Source organism: Prionailurus viverrinus, chromosome A3 (genome assembly GCF_022837055.1).
Source record: "Prionailurus viverrinus isolate Anna chromosome A3, UM_Priviv_1.0, whole genome shotgun sequence".
In the NCBI taxonomy this organism is placed as follows: domain Eukaryota; kingdom Metazoa; phylum Chordata; class Mammalia; order Carnivora; family Felidae; genus Prionailurus; species Prionailurus viverrinus.
Window position 1 is genome coordinate 121,972,282 of NC_062563.1, and position 19,670 is coordinate 121,991,951.

Sequence of the window (19,670 nt, forward strand, 5' to 3'; positions counted from 1 at the left end):
TGCTCTTCAGAATCAGGACTCTGCGGCACGCCAACAGGATAACCACTCTCTGAAAGGGACCGAAACCCTGAGCAATTTGACTGACATGACAGAGTCTGAGTGGGGTGTGTGTTCTGGCGATTGGACCGGTGCTTTGGCACTAGACGGCCTAGACTTGGAATCGAGACCACCACCACTTTCAGCCGTGCAGCTGACATTGAATAAGTTACTCAACCCCTCTCCAAGCTTCACGTAAGGGGAGATCATACTGTCATTTTGCTGTGAAAACTTTTACATGAATATAAATACCTCACGCAGTTCCAGGGCTCCTGGGTGGCTCAGTCAGTTAAGCTTCCAACTCTTGTTTTCAGCTCAGGTCGTGTTCTCACAGTGCGTGAGTTCAAGCCCCCCATCGGGCTCTTTGCTGACAGCGTGGAGCCTGCTTAGGATTCTCACTCCCTGTCTCTCTCTGCCCTTCCTCCACTAGTACTCTCTCTCAAAATAAATAACTTAAATTTTTTTTTTAATATATAAAAATATCTCACACAGTTCCTAGTTCACAACAGCTCAATAAACAGTAACTATTATTGTTTGTTACTGCTTGCAACATCTTACACTTCTGGAGAGAGAAAACCCGTTGGCAGCATTTTAACTGTTGGCACACAAATGAGGAAGTAAAGCTCAGTGAAGCTTTATTACCATGGCCTCCTTACAGATGGCACCGTTCCCGGCAGCCATGCCTGAACCCCAGCTGCAGGGAGGCCAGGTGCCGCCCCAGGACTTTTGCCATCATCATTCTTCTTAACACGGGCTGTGACCCCCACCTACACTGGCCTTCCCCAGGCGCCCAGGGTTGTGGTCTGTGCTGTCTGGCACCTCGAACCTGTGAACAGAAGGGAAGTGCTAAGTGTAGGGCAGGGAAGAGGGGCTGACTGGGGCAGAGAAGAAGGCCCCAGTGGATCCCACCCAACACTCCGCCCTCCTGCCTGAGCTGAGACCTTCCAGGCAGCCCTCTCCTCACCTCTCCCCTACTCTCTTTGGTTTCTGCAACTCTCAGCCAAGGCTTCCCAGGTCTTTGGACTCCACACAGTACTGTCCTCTTCATGGTAGGGCGGAGGTGACTAGCTGTCCGCAGAACACCTGCTCTCCCTGCCATTGTGCTCAGAGCAGCAGAGGCTACTTCTCCCAGCACCCTCCCCCTGCAGTTAGGGACAGCCATGTCCTCCCCAGTGGAACATGTGAGACCTGGCCCACCTACACTTCATGCCCACGGAGAACTCCTCCATGACCTCTTCCCTTTTCAGGTTCCCCAGGGCAAGCTTGGAAGCCAGGCACTGAAGATGACAAAGGTTCCATCAGCCAAACTCATGAAAGAGGGACAGCCTGACACCCTGCTGACCTACCTTTTCTGGTACATGAGCGAGAAATAAACTTCTATTGTGTGTAAACCAGACTCCATTGTTTGGCTCTCCTGGTGACAGCAGTGAGGCTACCCTTCCAGAAGGGCAGAGCTGACTACAGTCCCACCCAGATCTGACAGAGGGGCTTGGCTCTCAGTTATTCACAGAGAAAACTGCTGTGGAATGGAAACTTCCATTCTCCCATTTAGGAAAATCCGTTTCTCTCTTGAGAGACTAGGGAAAACAATGGGATTGGGTGGAACCTGGGTTAACAACCTATCTGACAAGATTTTCACGCTCTTTGCAATGGAGGCAAGAGTGGGGAGGTCAGTGAACACACAGATCCACTGCACTTAAGACACCCACGAACCCTTACAACTCCCAAGCACCCAAAGGCGTTAGGATACGGGACGTGGGAGACGAGAGGATGGAAGGGAAAAGCGAGCAAGAGCTATACATGTGCCAGTCAGATTGTGAGCTCAGGATGAGAAATCTGTGCATGGAAAACGCTTGCATATAAAACAACTTTTATGATTACATAAATAACTTTTACGTGTGTAAACCATCATTTGGCCTAATTTTTTTTTTTAGTATAAATTTCAGAAGATTCCTACCTGCACTAAGGAGAACAGATTTTTCTTTTTTCTTTTTTTTTTTTTTTTTGGTCTGGTGTGGATGTATAAATGGTAGGAAAATGGCAGAGGAGCAAAAATTCAGGGAAAATTTTCTCTGAAAATTTCTCAGACCAGGATTTCTCTCATCTCATGAGGACACAATCTGTCCTCCAAAGCAGGTTCCGGGGTCCCACTATGTGCACCTTTTCTGAGTTTCCAAACCCCAGACTCCCTGCCACAGGGCACAGCAGCACCAAGCCCAGAGGCAACCCTACCATTTCCTGTGCATGAAGTAAATCTTCTGCAACCTCCTTTCCACTCCCTTTTTTGCCTCCTGCCTTCTCTACCCTGGGGAACCTGTGTCACAAGGAGGGATGGGTCAATGGCTCAAATTCCAAAATCAATGCCTGTCATCTTGTGCATGTTGCAACTTGTGCCATCCCAGCCCTGCTCCCCCAGATCTCTGCTTACCACACAATTCCTGTCTTCCCTTCCATTCTCCTGGCCGAGCTTTGAGGAATGAAATTGCCTTTCAAAAATGGTCTTAGGTCAGTAGTCTCATTCTCTTCATCAGGCAGATATTTATTTTCTGAACAGATAAGTTTCTCAGGACTGCAAAGAAAAACAGAGAAAAGTATTTCAACTCCATACAAACAGAATTGTATTATTCAATAATTGCTGCAAATTAAGTTAGCAAACTCATACTTCATGAAAAGGAAGGACTGAGTAGACATCACTTGGTGGCTGTCCATGTATCAGTTCCCCCCCCACACACACACCCCTGTTGGCACAACCGTTAGGTAGGCAGTGAGTCATGTGACCCTTCTCTGGTCGTGGCTGAGGCCCCTGGGCCAGAGCCTCAACCCCTAGAGTTGTAAGTGGGATAGGGTGGCTTCCAGGCAGTCTGTCACTGCTTAAACCAGAAACTCAGGCAGGCCTGGGGCATCCATTTTCCGGCACATGCATAAGAAAGCAGAGAAAGTAAGGAAGTAGGTTCACAAAGAAGCTCTGATGAAAGCCACATAGTCCCAAAGAGGAAAGAACATGGCTCTTAGTCCCGTAAGCAGCCTGTTTGTCCTCCTGACTGCTATGGTCTGAATGTTTGTGTCCCCCCAAAATTCATATGTTGACACCTAACCCCCAATGTGATGGTATTAAGATGTGGGGTTTAGGGGAGGTGATTAGGTCATGCAGGCAGAGCCCTCATGAATAAGATTAGTGCCCCTATAAAAGAGACCCTAGAAAACTCCCTCACCCTTCCCAACGTGTGAGAACACAACAAGAAGGTGCCATCTAAGAACAAGAAAGTGGGTCCCCACCAGATACTGAATCTGCCACTACCATGATCTTGGACTTTCCAGCCTCCACAACTGTGAGAAATAAATTTCTGTTGTTTATAAGCCCCCCCCAATCTCTGGCATTCTGTTACATGAGTCAAACGAACTGGGACACTGACCATGGCTTCTGTAACAGACCAGTGATTTCTAACCTACCTAGGTTCCTCCCTCCTTTTTTTTTTTTTAACTTGAGGATTCTGCTTTTTGTAATCACACTGTCTCTAACATAGACACCTTGTCTTTAAGTCCTTTTCTTACTTTACTGAGCGGCCATGTAAACACACTTCCAGGTGTGTCCTCCCAGAGGGTTTCCAGCACCGCCCAGAGAAGCCCAGACCTGTGGAGGGAAAGCAGCTTTCTCCTTCATTCCTCCATTCATTCCTGCATTCATTCTTGCCTTCCTTCCTTCCTTCCTTCCTTCCTTCCTTCAACAAGCATTTACTCATCCTCTACTGCATTCCAGCTAAGTGCTGGGAACACCAGGATAAATAAGACAGTCCCTGCCCTCAAGGGGCTTGCTGGGGTGGGAAAAAGCAGATGGAGGGTGTAATGGTATCACACCATGTGATAATTCCCTCTCTTGGCTGGATCACAATGGCCAGTAATAAAATGGAACAAAGCCATGAAACAACATGGCAGGTCAGGCAGTTATAACTGTGCTGATTTGACCCAGATATTTTTGTAGTTTATTTATACTTCTTTTCCTTAAGGGAAAGGGATATTTTTAGATGAAGCCAGAAAGGCTGGCAAGGCCCATAGCACCTTATGTGCTATGCTAAGTGTCTGGACTTTATTGTAAGGGTTATGGGAAACTACTGAAGGGTTTTTAACTGGAGAAGTTCCATCACTTCAAAGACATTCCTCCAGCTGCTAGGTGGAGAATTCACTGGAGGATACCAGATTAAAGGGCAGAATACCATTTAAGGAGCTGAGGAGCTACAAAGTGGGGATGATGAAATAAAGCCTTTGTCTTGCTGGAAGATGGGAAGTTATATAATTATTGAAGTCTAAATTGTTTGTTAAAATGTATAAACAAGCCAAGAAATAAAACATAAAACTTCCAAATCAGAAGGGGAAACAGCAAGTAGCACTGTTCACTCCAGTAAAACTCTGGATGAAAGATAAAAAGAAAATGTTGGAGTGCCTGGGTGGCTCAGACGGTTAAACATCTGACTTCAGCTCAGGTCATGATCTCACAGCTCATGGGTTCAAGCCCTGTGTCAGGCTCTGTGCTGACAGCTCAGAGTCTGGAGCCTGTTTCAGATTCTGTGTCCATCTCTCTCTGCCCCTCCCCTGCTCACTCACTCTCTCTCTCTCATAAATAAATAACAATTTTTTTAAAAGGGGGAAATGTCAAGAGAGCATGACAGGACTTCCACGTTTTATATAGGATTTAGAACTTTGCACAGGCCAACACTCTTGCTGCAACAACTAGAAAAACAGAATATTTACTGCCCCACCCTAGGAAAAAAAATTTTTGTCATTTTAAAGTCATTGGAAATTTTCAGAGAGGAGACAGCTCTTTCAGAATGAGCTGGCAATCTCTGGCTATTTTCTCCACTGGGGGAATTTGCCAACCTCAGGTAGCAGGGTACACACACTTCTCCATGGTCTCAGCATTTCTTTTGTGGATTTTTTTTTCTCCCAGGCCTGGTTGTGATCTTGGCAGGTGGGTAGTTAACCTTGTTCTCAACTCCTTCCTAGTGGCAGGCAAGTCAAGCAGTGCATTGAGATAGGGTCCCAGTAGAGGATAGAGATACTCCAGGCCCTAATTCCAGACAGCCTTCCCCAAAACCTACCTGAAAAAGAAACAAATAAAATGCTAGAGCTAGAACTATAAAAATAAAACAACTAAAAATAATTCATTGATAGGTTTAACAAAAGAGTATTAGATAAAACTGAAGAGAAATTAGTAAAATATCTAGAATCAAATATAAAGTAACAAAAAAGATGGAAAATACACACAAAAAAATGGTAAGAGACAGTGAGGATGCAGTGAGATAGTGAGAAAATCTAAAATATATTTAACTGGAGTACCAGAAAGAGGAGAGAGAGAATATGGCAGAGGTAATAATCACCAGAACTGATTAAAGACATCAGTTTACAGGTACAAGATGACCTATGGATTCCAAGTAGGAAAGATAAAAAGAAATTCATAAAACTACAGAAAATCAGACAATAAGAAAATTTTAAAAACCTCCAGAGAAAAAGACAATTTTCTTCAAAGGATCAACAGTGAGGCCAGCAGCTGAGTTTTCAACTGAAAGAGTAAAAGACAACGGGATAGGAGGAAGGGGAAGATGGCAGTAGAGTAGAAGGAGGCTAAACTCACCTCATCTCACAAATACAACTAGACAACTATCATATCATCCTAAATACCCCAAAAATTGACCTGAAGACTGGCAGAACTAACTCCACAACTAAAGGCAGAGAAGAGCCACATCAAAGAAAGTAAGAAATGCAGAGACACAGTCTGGGAGAGAAACAGATCATGGCCAGTGGGAAGGGAGCCACGGTAGTGGAAAAGGATGAGAGCCAGACTAACAGGGGATCCCACAGGGGGAAAATGAATCCCCATAGTAATTGGCTTGGAAAGCAGGAGGGGCCAAATTTCATGAGTTCTTGCAACCAGTGGGACTTAAAGCCTGGAGTTCTAAAGGTCAGGGTTCTTGGCTCTGGAAAATCTCAGAGGACATCAGGAATGCTCTTGGAGAGAAGGCAGGGCAAACAACTTGCAGATATACAGCATGGAAACAACAACCTCAAGAGCACCTGGGGCACACAGTGGGGAGATCAGTTGCTCCTATCAGGGCGTGTCCCAGAGAAGCAGCATTCACAGAGAGACTCCTCCAGGAACCAAGGAATTGGCAGGTGCCATTTCCCTCCCCTACCCTTCAGCAAAAGCACAGAGCTACCTGTGGGACCCAGCACAGCACAAATACTCCCTACCTAACTTGCTTACACCAACCCTTGTCACACCCCATGCTTCAGTGGAACTGCCCTTTCTAAAGTCATGCTTGCCTCAGTCCCAGTGCAGCCGAAGATGGGCCCAAATCTCTGCCCAAACCACATTTCCTGACCTGGGAGTTTTGCAGAGCCTCAGTTCCAGGGGCGGTGGTGACAGAGCTCATTTAAGAAGCAGACAGGGCACACCTAGTTAAAACACACCACATTAAGACCAGAGACCAAACACTGCCCACAACAGGCAAAGAGAGACTATGGAGACAACTGGCCTGAAGGATAAAGCAGGCAGAACAAAACAACAACACACTGGAGACACCCCTGGAACTGCTAGGCCCTAGTACACAGGAGACACTGCATGGCAGGGCACTATAAGATCTCTTTTTCATAAAACCATTAACCTCAAGAACAAGAGACATAGCTGACTTTCCCAACACACAGAAACAGGCAGAGACTTAGACAAAATGAGAAGACAGAGGACTTTGTCCCAAATGAAAGAACAGGACAAGGCCATGGCCAGAGATCTAAATGGAACAGATATAAGTAATATGGCTGATGGATAATTTAAAGTAATGGTCATAAGGATACACACTGGAAGAGAAAACAATGGAGGATATCAGACCATTAACATAGAGATAAGAATAACATAGCAGAAATAAAGGGTTCAGTAAACAAAATGAAACACACACTCGATGGAATGAACAGCAGGCTGGAAGAAGCAGAAGAATGAATTAATGACCTGGAAGACAGAGTAATGAAAAGAATCAAGTTGAAAAGAGAGAAAAAAGAATTATGCAAAATGAGAATAGACTTAGGGAACTCAGTGATTCAATCAAATGTAATAACACTCATATAATAGGAGTCCCACAAGAAGAAGAGAGAGAGAAATGGAGGAATAAAATTTATTTGAAGAAATAATAGCTGAAAATTTACTTAATCTGGGGAAGGAAACATCTAATCCAGGAGGCACAGAGAAACCCCCCGACAAAATCAACAAAACATATCCAAGACATTGTAATTAAGGTGGCAAAATATAGTAATAAAAAAAATTAAATGCAGTAACCCAAAAAAGATAGTTACATACAAAGGAAACCCCATAAGGCTATCAGTGGATTTTTCAGCAGAAACTTTCCAAACCATAAAGGAGTGGCATGATATATTGAATGGGAAAAACCTGTAGCCAAGAATATTCTATCTAGCAAGACTAGGACAGGTAAAGAGTTTCCAAGACAAACAAAAACTAAAGGAGTTCATGGCCACTGAACCAGCCCAGCAAGAAATATTAAAGGGGACTCTGAGTGGAAAGACCAAAAGTGACAGTATGAAGGCAGGAAACATAAAACCAGTAAACATGAATATTTCTGTAAAACTCAGTCAAGGAGTTCACAAAATAAAAGGATGTCAAATATGACACCATATACCTAAAATATAGGGAGGAAACAACTATTCCAAAAATAGATAAGGAAATAAAACTTACATATTCGTTCTATGAAACCACCATTACCCTGATATCAAAACAAGATAAAGACACCACCCACCCACCCACCCACACAAGAATGTAGATGCAAAATCCTCAGCAAAATATTAACAAACCAAATTCAACAATTCATTGAAAAAAAATTATTCACTGCAATCAAGTGGAGTTTATTCCTGATATACAGATTGCCAACAGATATGTGAAAATGTTCATCATTTATCATCAGAGAAATACAAATCAAAACTACAATGAGATATCACCTCAGACCTGTCATAATGGCTAAAATCAACAACACAAGGAACAACAGGTATTAGTAGGGATGTGGGGAAAGGAGAACCCTCTTACATTGTTGGTGGAAATGCGAACTGGTGCACCACTGTGGAAAACAGAATGGAGGGTCCCCAAAAAGTTAAAAAGAGAACCACCCTACGATCCAGCAATTGCACTACAGGGTATTTACCCAAAGAATACAAAAACACTAATTCAAAGGGATATGTGCATGCCTGTATTTATAGCAGCATTAATTACAATAGCCAAGATATGGAAGCAGCCCAAGTGTCAACTGATAGATGAATAAAGAAGATGTGGTGTATATATACATACATACAATGGAATCGTTCAACCATAAAATAGAATGAAATCTTGCCATTCACAACAACATAGATGGACCTAGAGAATATAATGCTAAGTGAAATAAGTCAGAGAAAGACAAATACCATATGATTTCACTCGTGTGGAATTTAAGGAACAAAATAAATGAGCAATGGGGGAAAAAAGAGAGAGAGACAAACCAAGAAATACTCTTTTTTTTTTTTTAATCAGGAAACTTTTTCTTTTCTTTTCTTTCTTTTTTTTTTTTAGAGAGAGCACAAGCAGGGAAGAGGGGCACAGGGAGAGAGAATCTTTTTTTTTTCGCATTTTTATTCATCATTTGTTTGTGCTATAATACATATTTTATACACTATTCTTAAGATTTGCTAAATGAAATTTGACATTTGCCAGAAAATAAAGAAAATATTTTAAAGATCTACGTTTTTTTTTTTTTAATTTACATCCAAATTAGTTAGCATATAGTGCAACAATGATTTCAGGAGTAGATTCCTTAGTGCCCTTTACCCATTTAGCCCATCCCCCCTCCCACAACCCCTCCAGTAACCCTCTGTTTGTTCTCCAGTTTAAGAGTCTCTTATGTGTTGTCCCCCCCTCCCTGTTTTTATATTATTTTTGCTTCCCTTCCCTTATGTTCATCTGTCCTGTGTCTTAGGGTCCTCATATGAGTGAAGTCATATGATTTTTGTCTTTCTCTGACTAATTTCGCTTAGCATAATACCCTCCAGTTCCATCCACGTAGTTGCAAATGGCAAGATTTCATTCTTTTTGACTGCCGAGTAATACTCCATTGTATGTATGTATGTATGTGTGTATGTATATGTGTGTATGTATATATACACACATATGTATGTATGTATATATACACACATACATACATATACATACATACATACATACCACCTCTTCTTGGGGAGAGAGAATCTTAAGCAGGCTCCATGCTCAGCGTGGAGTTCAACAAGGGGCTCAATCCCACAACCCTAGGATCATGAAATCAAGAACTGGACAAAATTAAGAAACTGAGCCAAAATCAAGAACTGGACTCTCAAATGACTGAATACCCAGGCACCCCCAAACTCTTAATTATAGAGAACTGATGGTTACCAGAGGGTAGGTGGGTTAGGGGATGGGTTAAATAGGTAATGAGGATTAAGAAGTGCACTTGTTGTGATGAGCACTGGGTGATTAAAATAGTTATTAAAAAATAAAATAAAAAGTCTGTGGGAAAAAAATCTTTAAAGTAGTTATGAGAGGAAAAAGAAAAATAAATAAATTTGCTATTAGTAATACTCACTGGGGGGGGCGCCTGGGTGGCGCAGTCGGTTAAGCGTCCGACTTCAGCCAGGTCACCATCTCGTGGTCCGTGAGTTCGAGCCCCGCGTCAGGCTCTGGGCTGATGGCTCAGAGCCTGGAGCCTGTTTCCGATTCTGTGTCTCCCTCTCTCTCTGCCCCTCCCCCATTCATGCTCTGTCTCTCTCTGTCCCAAAAATAAATAAACGTTGAAAAAGAATAGTAATACTCACTGGGAAATTTGGTCAGTGTACTGGGACCAGTTTTTAAAAGTGGGCTGTTATCCTACAGGTGTGGATGGATTTTTTTATCAAGCTCCTGTATGCTGATCAAAACTATCTTCTGGGGAGGGGCACCTGGGTGGCTCTGTCAGTTAAGCATCTAACTCTTGATTTGGGCTCCTGTCATGATCTCTCGGTTCATGAGATCCAGCCCTGCATTAGGCTCTGAGCTGACAGTGCAGAGCCTGCTTGAGATTCTCTCTCTTCTCTCTCTCTCTGCCCCTCTGCCCGTTTTCTATCTCTCTCAAAATAAATAAATAAATTTAAAATAAAATAAAACTATCTTCTGGGTAGAATAAAAAAATACAAGGGTGCCTGGGTGGCTCAGTGGGTTAAGTGTCAGACTTTGGCTCAGGTCATAATTTCACAGTTCGTGGGTTCGAGCCCCATGAACCCACTGGGCTCTGTGCTGACAGTTCAGAGCCTGGAGCTTGCTTCGGACTCTGTGTCTCCATCTCTCTCTGCCCCTCCCCTGCTTGCGCTCTCTCTCTCTCCAAAATAAATAAACATTTTTTTTAAATACAATGGGATATGTGTTAAAGAAAAATAATTGCTGGGGTGCCTGGGTGGCTCAATCAGTTAAGTGTCCCATTTCAGCTCAGGTCATGATCTCATGGTTCATGAGTTCAAGCCCCACATCAGGCTCTCTGCTGTCAGCAGAGATCCTGCTTCGGATCTTCTGTCTCCCCTCTCTCTCTCTCTGCCCCTACCTTGCTCATTCTCTACCTCTCTCTCAAAATAAATAAATACTTAAAAAAAAAAAAAAAAGAATTGCCAACCTAATATTCTTAATCCTGTGAAAACATCCTTTAAGGATAAAGGTAAAATCTGGAAAAGGCTATAGCTATACTGTGCGATTCTAACCACATGACATTCTGTAAAAGGCAAAACAATGGAGATGGTAAAAGGATCCATTCATTAGTTAGTGCACCCTTACCTGCATTTACTAGGTGTTTTGTTTCTCACAGATCTCGCAGAGGCTTTATGCCACTCTTAGAATAACATCATGTAGAGTAAAAGTGAAATGGGGCAATGTGGCATAAAGCCTGGCCTTCTCTAGGTCTTTACATTCTTTTAAGGTGTATCGTTTTCCTATAGGAAGATAAAAAAAAAAAAATCTAAACCAACAGTCTTAATGTCAACTTAGTCACTCTTCTGGTAGGAAATCACCGGACAATTATAAGTCTCTAAAAATAAAGCCCAATGATCACAAAATACCTGTCTTATTTTGAAAAACAGCTCTCTTCTCTTCATCCATCTCTTGCCATATTCTAAACAGGGAATCACAAAACAAAGGCAACATAACCTACAAGACAAATAATTTCGAGGATCCAAGTGCTTTGTATTAAGCTCTCTAAGTCTGTCTGAAGCATTCGAGTATGGCCTTACTGTACACCAAAGATTAATGACCCATGAATAATGTCGACCCGTGAATAATGTCAACCCATAGAGCAGGGAAAGGGTAAAGGTTATCTGTCTCACATTAGGACATTTCATTGAGTCATAAGTGGCTAACTGGAAGGAGGGCCTCCTGATAGAAGTAGCACACTCCATCAAGACTTCTACTGCATCAGTGCACCAGTCAATAAATATGTGCTGACGCCACTGGGTGCCACCTCCCAGTGAGTTCCTATCCTCAAGAACCTCTCTGTCTAGAACAGAAAATCATATACAGTGACAATCTAGTCATGAGAGGTGTCAGAATAGGATGCTTTAGGAGCGCAAGGCAGTGAGTGGCCTGGGAGTAAGAGTGCTCCTGGGAGAGCTGGCAACCAGTCTTTAAGGGTCTGTGAGAACAGGAGGGCAGGTAAACCTCAGTGTGGGTGAGTGTCGAGAGGCTGGGGTACAGAGGTTGTGGAGAGAGGTGGTTTTCTCCTCCCCATTCCCAACTTTACGCTTTAGACTAGAAACCATTTTCCCCTTCTTTATTTTCCCCCATACACCTGGCCCAATGCTGGTCCCCAAAGTATGTATGAGGTAAACAATTACTGGATAAGCAAGGCAGCAAAATGACTAACCTACACCATATTAGCGAGTCTCTCAGAGCCAAAGGAACCTTCTTATCTTCATAACAGTGATCTGCCTTGGTTTTCCGAGAGAAGCAAAACCAACCACTTCTTTCTTCAAAGCCACACACATACTTTTAAATAACTTATGCTACCTGGTGGGTACTTTTCCTACACAGGAGTAAAAAACCTGAATCTACATCGCAAAATTTTAACTCCTATATTGGCAAGTTTAAAACGTGAACACTCGTTACAGACCCAACTACTAGTTCTCTGGGCAGCCTTTTCTGCATCCCTCCTTCCACCTTTCACAGAAAGGAGCTCTGCCTCTCAGGCCATTGCTCCCTGTACTAATTCTGTGACACTTGTCACACCCATGTCTTGCTGCCCATGTCTTCCTTTCCAGTTTGCTAAATGTGAATGGAAGAATGAATGAGCAGAAACATTATCACACAAACATGTAATTTTCCCAGTAGGTGAAATTATTTTGGATTCCTAATCTAAAACTCAGAGGAAATGCTTTTATGGACTTTCTTTAATGAATACAGGATAACTAGAAGGCTTCTAAAATGACTAGGTTTTCCCCAACCCCAGAGCTTCTAAGAGTGAATTAATGAATGAATGAATGAAACTTACTTACCTTTCCATAATTTGGGTCCTTTTTTGTCATATAAAAAGGGTTGTATACTTCAGGATCACAAAGATTTCCAAATACAATTTCCTTTAGAAAAAAAATAATACACCTAAGAGCAAATCACTGTATACAATGTGTTTTGCAAGATTCAAAAAAGCCAAATGCTTTATTCTGTTTTTGTAGAAAATCATAGATTCAAAGGGTTAGAAGAAACCTCAGAAGTAATTTAGACTGCAGAGACAGCTCGCCACCTTCTGGGGGTAGTAATCATCAAGTTTAGTCTGAAGTCATCAACTACCCTTAGTCTGAGAACTTTCTGCTCTGCCAGCCAAGTACTCTTTTGGCCATTCTAGCCACCAGTCTGTCCTTAGACTGAGTTGAAATCTGCCTTGGCACTGGAGACACTAATACTCTACCTCAAAACAACAAAAAATTAATCTACCCATCACCCACCCATCAGTCTTTTAAATGTTTCGTTTTCATCCCCCTTCCTGTCATTTCTTCCTCTGACTAAATAACCCATATTTCTTCCCACTTTTCCTCCCAGGAGATGTTGTCAAGCTTCCACCCTCTTCTAAAGGTTCTGCAACTGCTGAAGATCCCCTCTACAGTATGAATCAGGAGTGACAAGATAGCAACACGGTGGACTTTGATGCTTCCCACTCCAAGCACTGCCTCCCTCAATACAGCCTAAGAGCCCAGATGTTTTCTTAGAAGTCCGCTCCCATAGTCAACTCACGTTGAATTTACTGTCATTTAAAACCACTCCAGGGGTGTCTGGGTGTCTCAGTTGGTTAAGCATCTGACCTTGGTTCAGGTCATGATCTCACAGTTTGTGAGTTTGAGTCCTGCGTTGGGCTCTGTGCTGACAGCTAGGGCCTGGAGCCTGTTTCAGATTCTCTATCTCCTTCCTTCTGCCCTTCCCCTGCTCGCACTCTCTCTTTCTCTCTCTCTCTCTCAAAATAAACATTAAAAAAAAATTTTTTTTTAACCACTCGGACTTCAACACATGCCTTTTCTAAGGCATGGCTTCCCCATCCTGTACTTGTACAATCACATTTCTGAGCACAACTGTAAGCCTGTGCACTTTGGTTTCAAAGACATATGGATTTGACACTGAGCTCTGCCTCTTAGAGTGCTTAGAAAGAAGTATTTAATGTTCACATCCAGAAATTTTGCTCACGAAATCAATACTCTAACTTTCCAGGCAAACTATGCTAGATCTCCAGTAAGTACCTGGGAACTTAGGCAGACCTAAATTCCAAAAGAGGGTCCTGACCTCAAGGTTAAAACAGAAAAATTTCCAAAAGCAGCAGCAAAATTTTATTCTTTTATAAAGCCAAATTGAGGAACAGTATGTAGAAAGCTATGGTCCCTACACCTAATGTTTGACTGACTGAACAGCATGGAATCCCCTTCTCCCTTGCTCTCTTCCTACTTGAAAGATTAGAATGCCTTACGCTCTCTTTCCTGCCTCTGCTTCTAGCTAGGACTTGCAATGTGGCCCATTTATGGCGAAGAGGATCTAAGGGGAAATCTGCTAGGAGCTTCTGGGGACTCTGCTTCCAGATCAAAGGATCAGGTATAAGATAAAGGTACCCTGGCACCACTCCTTACCCCTTCTTCCTGTCTTGAGCACAGACCTAACACCTGAAGCTGTAAGTAACCAAATGTGCTTGCAAATGTAAGAGTGATGAGGAAAAAACAAAAATATTAAGGATAGCAGAAAAGAATTATAGGAAAAAACCTGAGTGATAAATGACATTTCTACACTGCCAAAACCCACAGTGAGACCACCTACCCATCAATTTCTTGTTAAGTGAACAATAAGTGTCCTTATGATTTAAGCTACTGCTATTCTCTGTACATTTACTTAAAAGCATTCCTGATAAATCTAGTTCCAAATCAATACTTTTATTCCTTCCTTCTGAAACTCCAGGTTTAAAAATGTAGTAAGCTGTATTACAATTCTGTGAATTCATCTTAAATACAAAAATAATGTCAGGACTGTTTGCATAATAACCAGTGAAAATGTTGGCCCAACTCTTTAAAGTATACTTTATTAAGAAAACAAAGAACTCTCAGTACCATTTTATTTGTGTGCTTTAAAAGACATTCAAGATTCTCTTGTTTCATTTTCTCCAACCCTCCGTATGAAATTACTTTTTCTGCAATTCTCTGAACAGGCTCTGCAACATTTTCAATCCATTTTTTATGTAACACCTCTCCTCTTCTTTCCTTAAAAATATCCAGATGCTGAAAATACATATCCAGTCCTTAATGAAATGATACAAACAAGGAAAACAAATTATTAAGGTTTCCATTTATTGTCATTTGAATAAGGGGGAGAAACACTTGTTCCCACTTTTAAACTCTCAACACATTTGGGTTGCAAGGTCCTAGCATAAGATAATCAAAGAACATAATAAAGTTCAGGAGGGGAACCTGAGAGCATAGAGCAGGAAGAACCCATGAAAGGTTCTAAAGCAGAAGTGTGCCTGGAGATTAAACCACATTCAAACCACTTCTAACTCATGAAACTCCTTTTTTTTTTTTTTTTTAAGGATTTCAAAGCATTCCTGTCACCCACTGCATGTCTCTAGCCTTCATCATCAAAGTCTGTGACAAAACTGGTAGAGTAGAAAGAGCGCTAGACTTACACCAGCACCTCTGTCTGAATCTATAGGAGGGTAATCCCACCTACCTTTTTTTTAATGTTTATTATTGAGAGAGAGAGAGACAGAGCATGAGCAGGGGGAGGGGCAGGGAGAGAGGGAGACACAGGATCAGAAGCAGGCTCCAGCCTCTGCACTGTCAGCACAGAGCCTGACACAAGGCTCGAACTCACCATGAGATTATGGCCTAAGCCCAAGTCGGCGCTCAACCAACTGAGCCACCCAGGTGTCCCCCGCTCTTTTTTAAGTTTATTTTTTTGAGAGAGACAGAGATAGAGCAAGTTGGGGGTGGGGGGCAGAGAGAGAAGAGACAGAGAATCCCAAGCAGGCTCCACACTGCCAGGCTCAAATATGACCGGATCATGACCTGAGTCGAAACCAAGAGTCACATGCTTAACCCACTGAGCCACCCAGGTGCCCCCCACCTACCTCTTTTTGATGCTTAGCTGAAAATATATATGAACTTCCTTTGTAAATTAGAACACAAACATTAAAGTACCACTGTAACACCAAATTTCAATCTCATTAAAATGAAAACTCCTTTAACTTTATTAATTTCATAGTAACTCTGAGTACAATTGGACATTACCCTTAAATACTATCTCTGGTGGTTTTATATATCCCCTTTTCGATTTGGGAACATATGAGAAAGAGGTAAGTTTTAGTCAGAAAGAATTTCTATTCAATACCAGAACAAAGAGGGGGAGCTCTTAGAACGATCTCTCAGATCCTTCACGGGCAGATCTAGGAATCCAGGCCTCTCAGTGACCCTGCAAGGAGGTGGCACAATTTCAGATCTATGTTGTATAAACAGATCAACCAGAGGAGGTTCATTCTCTCAGCAAAATGAATCTCTGTGACACAGTGACATCCTCTTAGCCGTTTTGCTCTGCACCACTCTTGCTTACCTGGAACATACTTAGAATCCAGGCTGTAGCCAACTCTTACCTTGGCAATGTAATTTTCTCTAAATAATATTGCATGTATAGCTTCATCAATGTCTTCTCTAGCTAACACCTAAAATTACAGAACTGAATGTCAGGATGTAAATCCTAAAGAAACAAAACAGAATGACAAAATTCATTGTATTTTACCAATACTTTTACTGTAAATCTACTGCTTATACCTCAAAGAGTATTTTGTAACATTTTTATTAAGGAAAATTTTAATTTAAATTTTAGTTAATTTGCATTCAGTGCAATATTGGTTTCATGAGTAGAATTCAAGGATTCATCTCTTACATACAATACCCAGGGCTCATCACAAGTGCACTCCTTAGTACGCATTACCCATCTAGCCCGTCTTCCACCCACCTCCCTCCATCAGCCCAGTTTGTTCTCTATCACTCAAAGTCTCTTGTGGTTTGTTTCCCTCTCTTCTCTCCCCCTCCCCATATGTTCATCTGTTTTGGTTTCTTAAATTCCACATATGAGTGCGATCATATGGCATTTGTCTTTCTCTGATTGAGTTATTCTGCTTAGCATAATACACTCTAGCTCCATCCATGTCATTGCAAATGGCAAGATTTCGTTCTTTTTGATAGCTGAGTAATATTCCAGTGTGTATATATACCACATCTTCTTTATCCATTCATCAGTCAATGGGCATTTGGACTCTCTCCATAGTTTGGCTATAGTTGACAAATGCTGCTATAAACATCGGGGTGCATGTATCCTTCAAATCTGTATTTTTGTATCCTTTCAGTAAATACCTAATAGTGCAATTGCTGGATGGTGGGTGATGTTCTATTTTTAGTTTCTTGAGCAATCTCCGCACTGCTCTCCAGAGTGGCTCAACCAGTTTGCATTCCCGCCATCAGTGCCAGAGAGTTCCCCTTTGTCTGCATCCTCGCCAACAGCTGTTGTTTCTTGTGTTATTAAGAGAAATTTTCAAACACGATTTTCTGTGAACCCAAGCTCAATATTTATCACCTTAGGGTTTTTCATCTGGATCACTAGGAACTGATCGTCCAACTTTTATGCTTATAGGACTAAGAAGGAACAAATGGAAAGACAATAAAAATCCAGTATCTGGAAGAGATATGCTATTACCTAGAACTAGTGTAAAATAATACAGGTTCTTAAAACTATGTTTTTCAATCTCTGGCTCTTCTTTCAGTTCTTTCAAGTGAATGCATCAAAACAAACTAGACCCCAAACTCAGATAACAAATCTGTGAATAAAAGAAATCTCAAAAAGGAGAGTTGCATTGTTACCCATATATTTAACAGCAACACATGAAATCTAAAATAATATTCAGACAGCTCTTCAGGTCTTCAAAATAAAACTATCTTGTTGATGTAAGCAGAATTTTGCTTTGACTCCTTCTTAGACTCATTTTAAGATGGCAATTGAAAAACAATTAAGTGTTTTCCCCTGATACTATAGACTTAGAACAAATCAATCTATTTATTTGGAGAAGTAGAAACATCTACTTTGACAAACATCGTGGAAAATCACATTTTTTTTACCCATTCTATTCTCAGCATATATTATAATATTGATCATGTGTCTGATTTTCAAACTACTTTTTGTTTAAGGAAATAAACATTTTTGACTTCCATAGCTCCGAGCTTTCTTTGTGATTTTGCCAGAAAACATAAGGAAGATATTAATGACTTTTGGCAGCACTTTTGAAACCCACAGCTTTTCATGCCCACACACGCGCACAGACACAAATGTTTAAAGGTCTCACCACTTTTACTGCTACCACTGCAAAAGGAGCAAAATAAAGGACTACTCCAAGAGCTTCTCTTTACAGTGAGGCAAATTATAGGATCATGTAAAATAATGACACTTCCTTTATGAGGAAATCATTGCTTTACCAGACCCTTAAGTGGCAGAATCAACTGGCGAGCCCAGACCTGGCTTCTCCGCCGGCAGAGCTCCGGGACTGCAGCCTGTACCCACCCACCGTACCGCCCTGTGGGTGTCCTGAACCTCTAGTGAGCGACAGCAGGGGCACTCGAACCACTCTTGGTCAAATTTGGTCCCGGATCATTCCCATTCAGTGAGTTCTTAACAGTGCCTTGCTTCTGCCAGGCATTGTTCTAGTTCTAGGGAATCCAACCGTGACTAAGATAAAATACTTCTCAAGGGATTTATGTCCCATCGCCAAAATAACGTCCCCAAATGCCACGTTACTTTACCTCCATTAAAGCAACTGACTCGAGCTCTGGCCATTCTTTTAATTTTTCTGGCCTGAAATGTTCACCACAGGTAGACACTTTCTTGGAAGCCATAGATAAGAGGATCCCTGAGGGGAGAGAGTAAATTGAAGAGACTTGGTAAGGCAGAAAGCAGTTTGAATCCTGGCTCTGCCACGTGGTAAAGTCCCTAAGTAAAACAAACAAAACAAAATCCTGGCATCCCCCCAAGACTCAGTTTCAAAAGGGGTAATTACACTTCCCCCACATATTGCTGTGGGGTCACCCACCCAGCCTGGGGCTCCACAGTGGACGGCGTGGGCTCCCCAAGATGCAGGACAGCGACTCCTGAACCCCCAAGCCCCTCCCCAGCCAGCTAACCCACCACCAGACGGAGTATTGCAAGACGGAAAAGGGGGCGTCCTTTTAAAAACAAAGCACTGGGGGGAAAAAAAAGAATAATAAATAAATAAATAAATAAATAAATAAATAAATAAATAAAAACAAAGCACTGGGTTGAAACTCGAAGCTCCACTTCCCTCAACAGGGCCTACCCTTTTCTTGTTCCCGCAGGGGACGCCACGGATGAGGGCAGGTCAGGGAGGAGGAGGGTCCCCAGGAGATGCCATGTCCACCCATCTGGGGCCTTCATCTGTCCAACCCAACACCACCCTACATTTTGACTGGCTTCAAATGAATAGACGTCTTCTAAATTGATACTACAAAGAACATACAGTTTATCTGCATGATCTAGGGCTACAATCAGGAGAGGAATGATTTTTAGTGTTCCCTTTGCCTAAGGAAAACAAAATTCTTCTCTCCTGTGTTCTAGGTCTTACTGTGTCTTCCCAAGACCAGGGGTCAGCCTCAACATGAGCCAGAAGGTGCTATGCAGAATCAGAATCAGCAAGTATGTAATCATACTCAAAATAAATTTTTTTAATATTCTAAAAACTGTTAGAAAAACCTGGGGAGAATATGTGGCAATGGATTTTAAGGGTGCCTGACCAAAGGGGACACACCTACCTTGATTTAGGGAAAGATCAAGTGAATTGACAGGCATTCAGTAAAGTAGCTATCATTTTTTTTTTCAACGATTTTGTGAGAGAGAACACCAGTAGGGGAGGGGTGAGGGGGGGAGAGAGAGACAGAGAGAAAAAGAATCCCAAGCAGGTTCCATGCCATCAGGACACAGTCCCACATGGGGCTCAAACCCACTAACCATGAGATCATGACCTGAGCAGAAATCAGGAGTCGGAGGC

General features: G+C 42.1%; 1 protein-coding gene and 1 long non-coding RNA gene across 2 annotated transcripts; both read right to left on the bottom strand.

Annotated features, from left to right (window-relative positions):
- Nucleotides 1-189: 189 nt before the first annotated feature.
- LOC125162507 (uncharacterized) lies at nt 190-5,032 on the bottom strand. The gene is made up of 3 exons (XR_007151061.1): nt 4,909-5,032; nt 2,465-2,605; nt 190-862 (listed from the first exon to the last, which is right to left on the bottom strand). It is a non-coding gene; the product is annotated as an uncharacterized LOC125162507 (long non-coding RNA).
- A 5,849-nt stretch (nt 5,033-10,881) lies between these two features.
- Nucleotides 10,882-16,642, bottom strand: LOC125162974 (protein FAM228A-like). The gene is given in 6 exon segments (XM_047854462.1): nt 10,882-10,942; nt 10,944-11,040; nt 11,167-11,254; nt 12,595-12,675; nt 14,677-14,864; nt 15,953-16,642. Coding segments are annotated over 5 exon segments (507 nt in total). The 5' UTR covers nt 14,857-14,864; nt 15,953-16,642.
- Between the last annotated feature and the right edge of the window lie 3,028 nt (nt 16,643-19,670).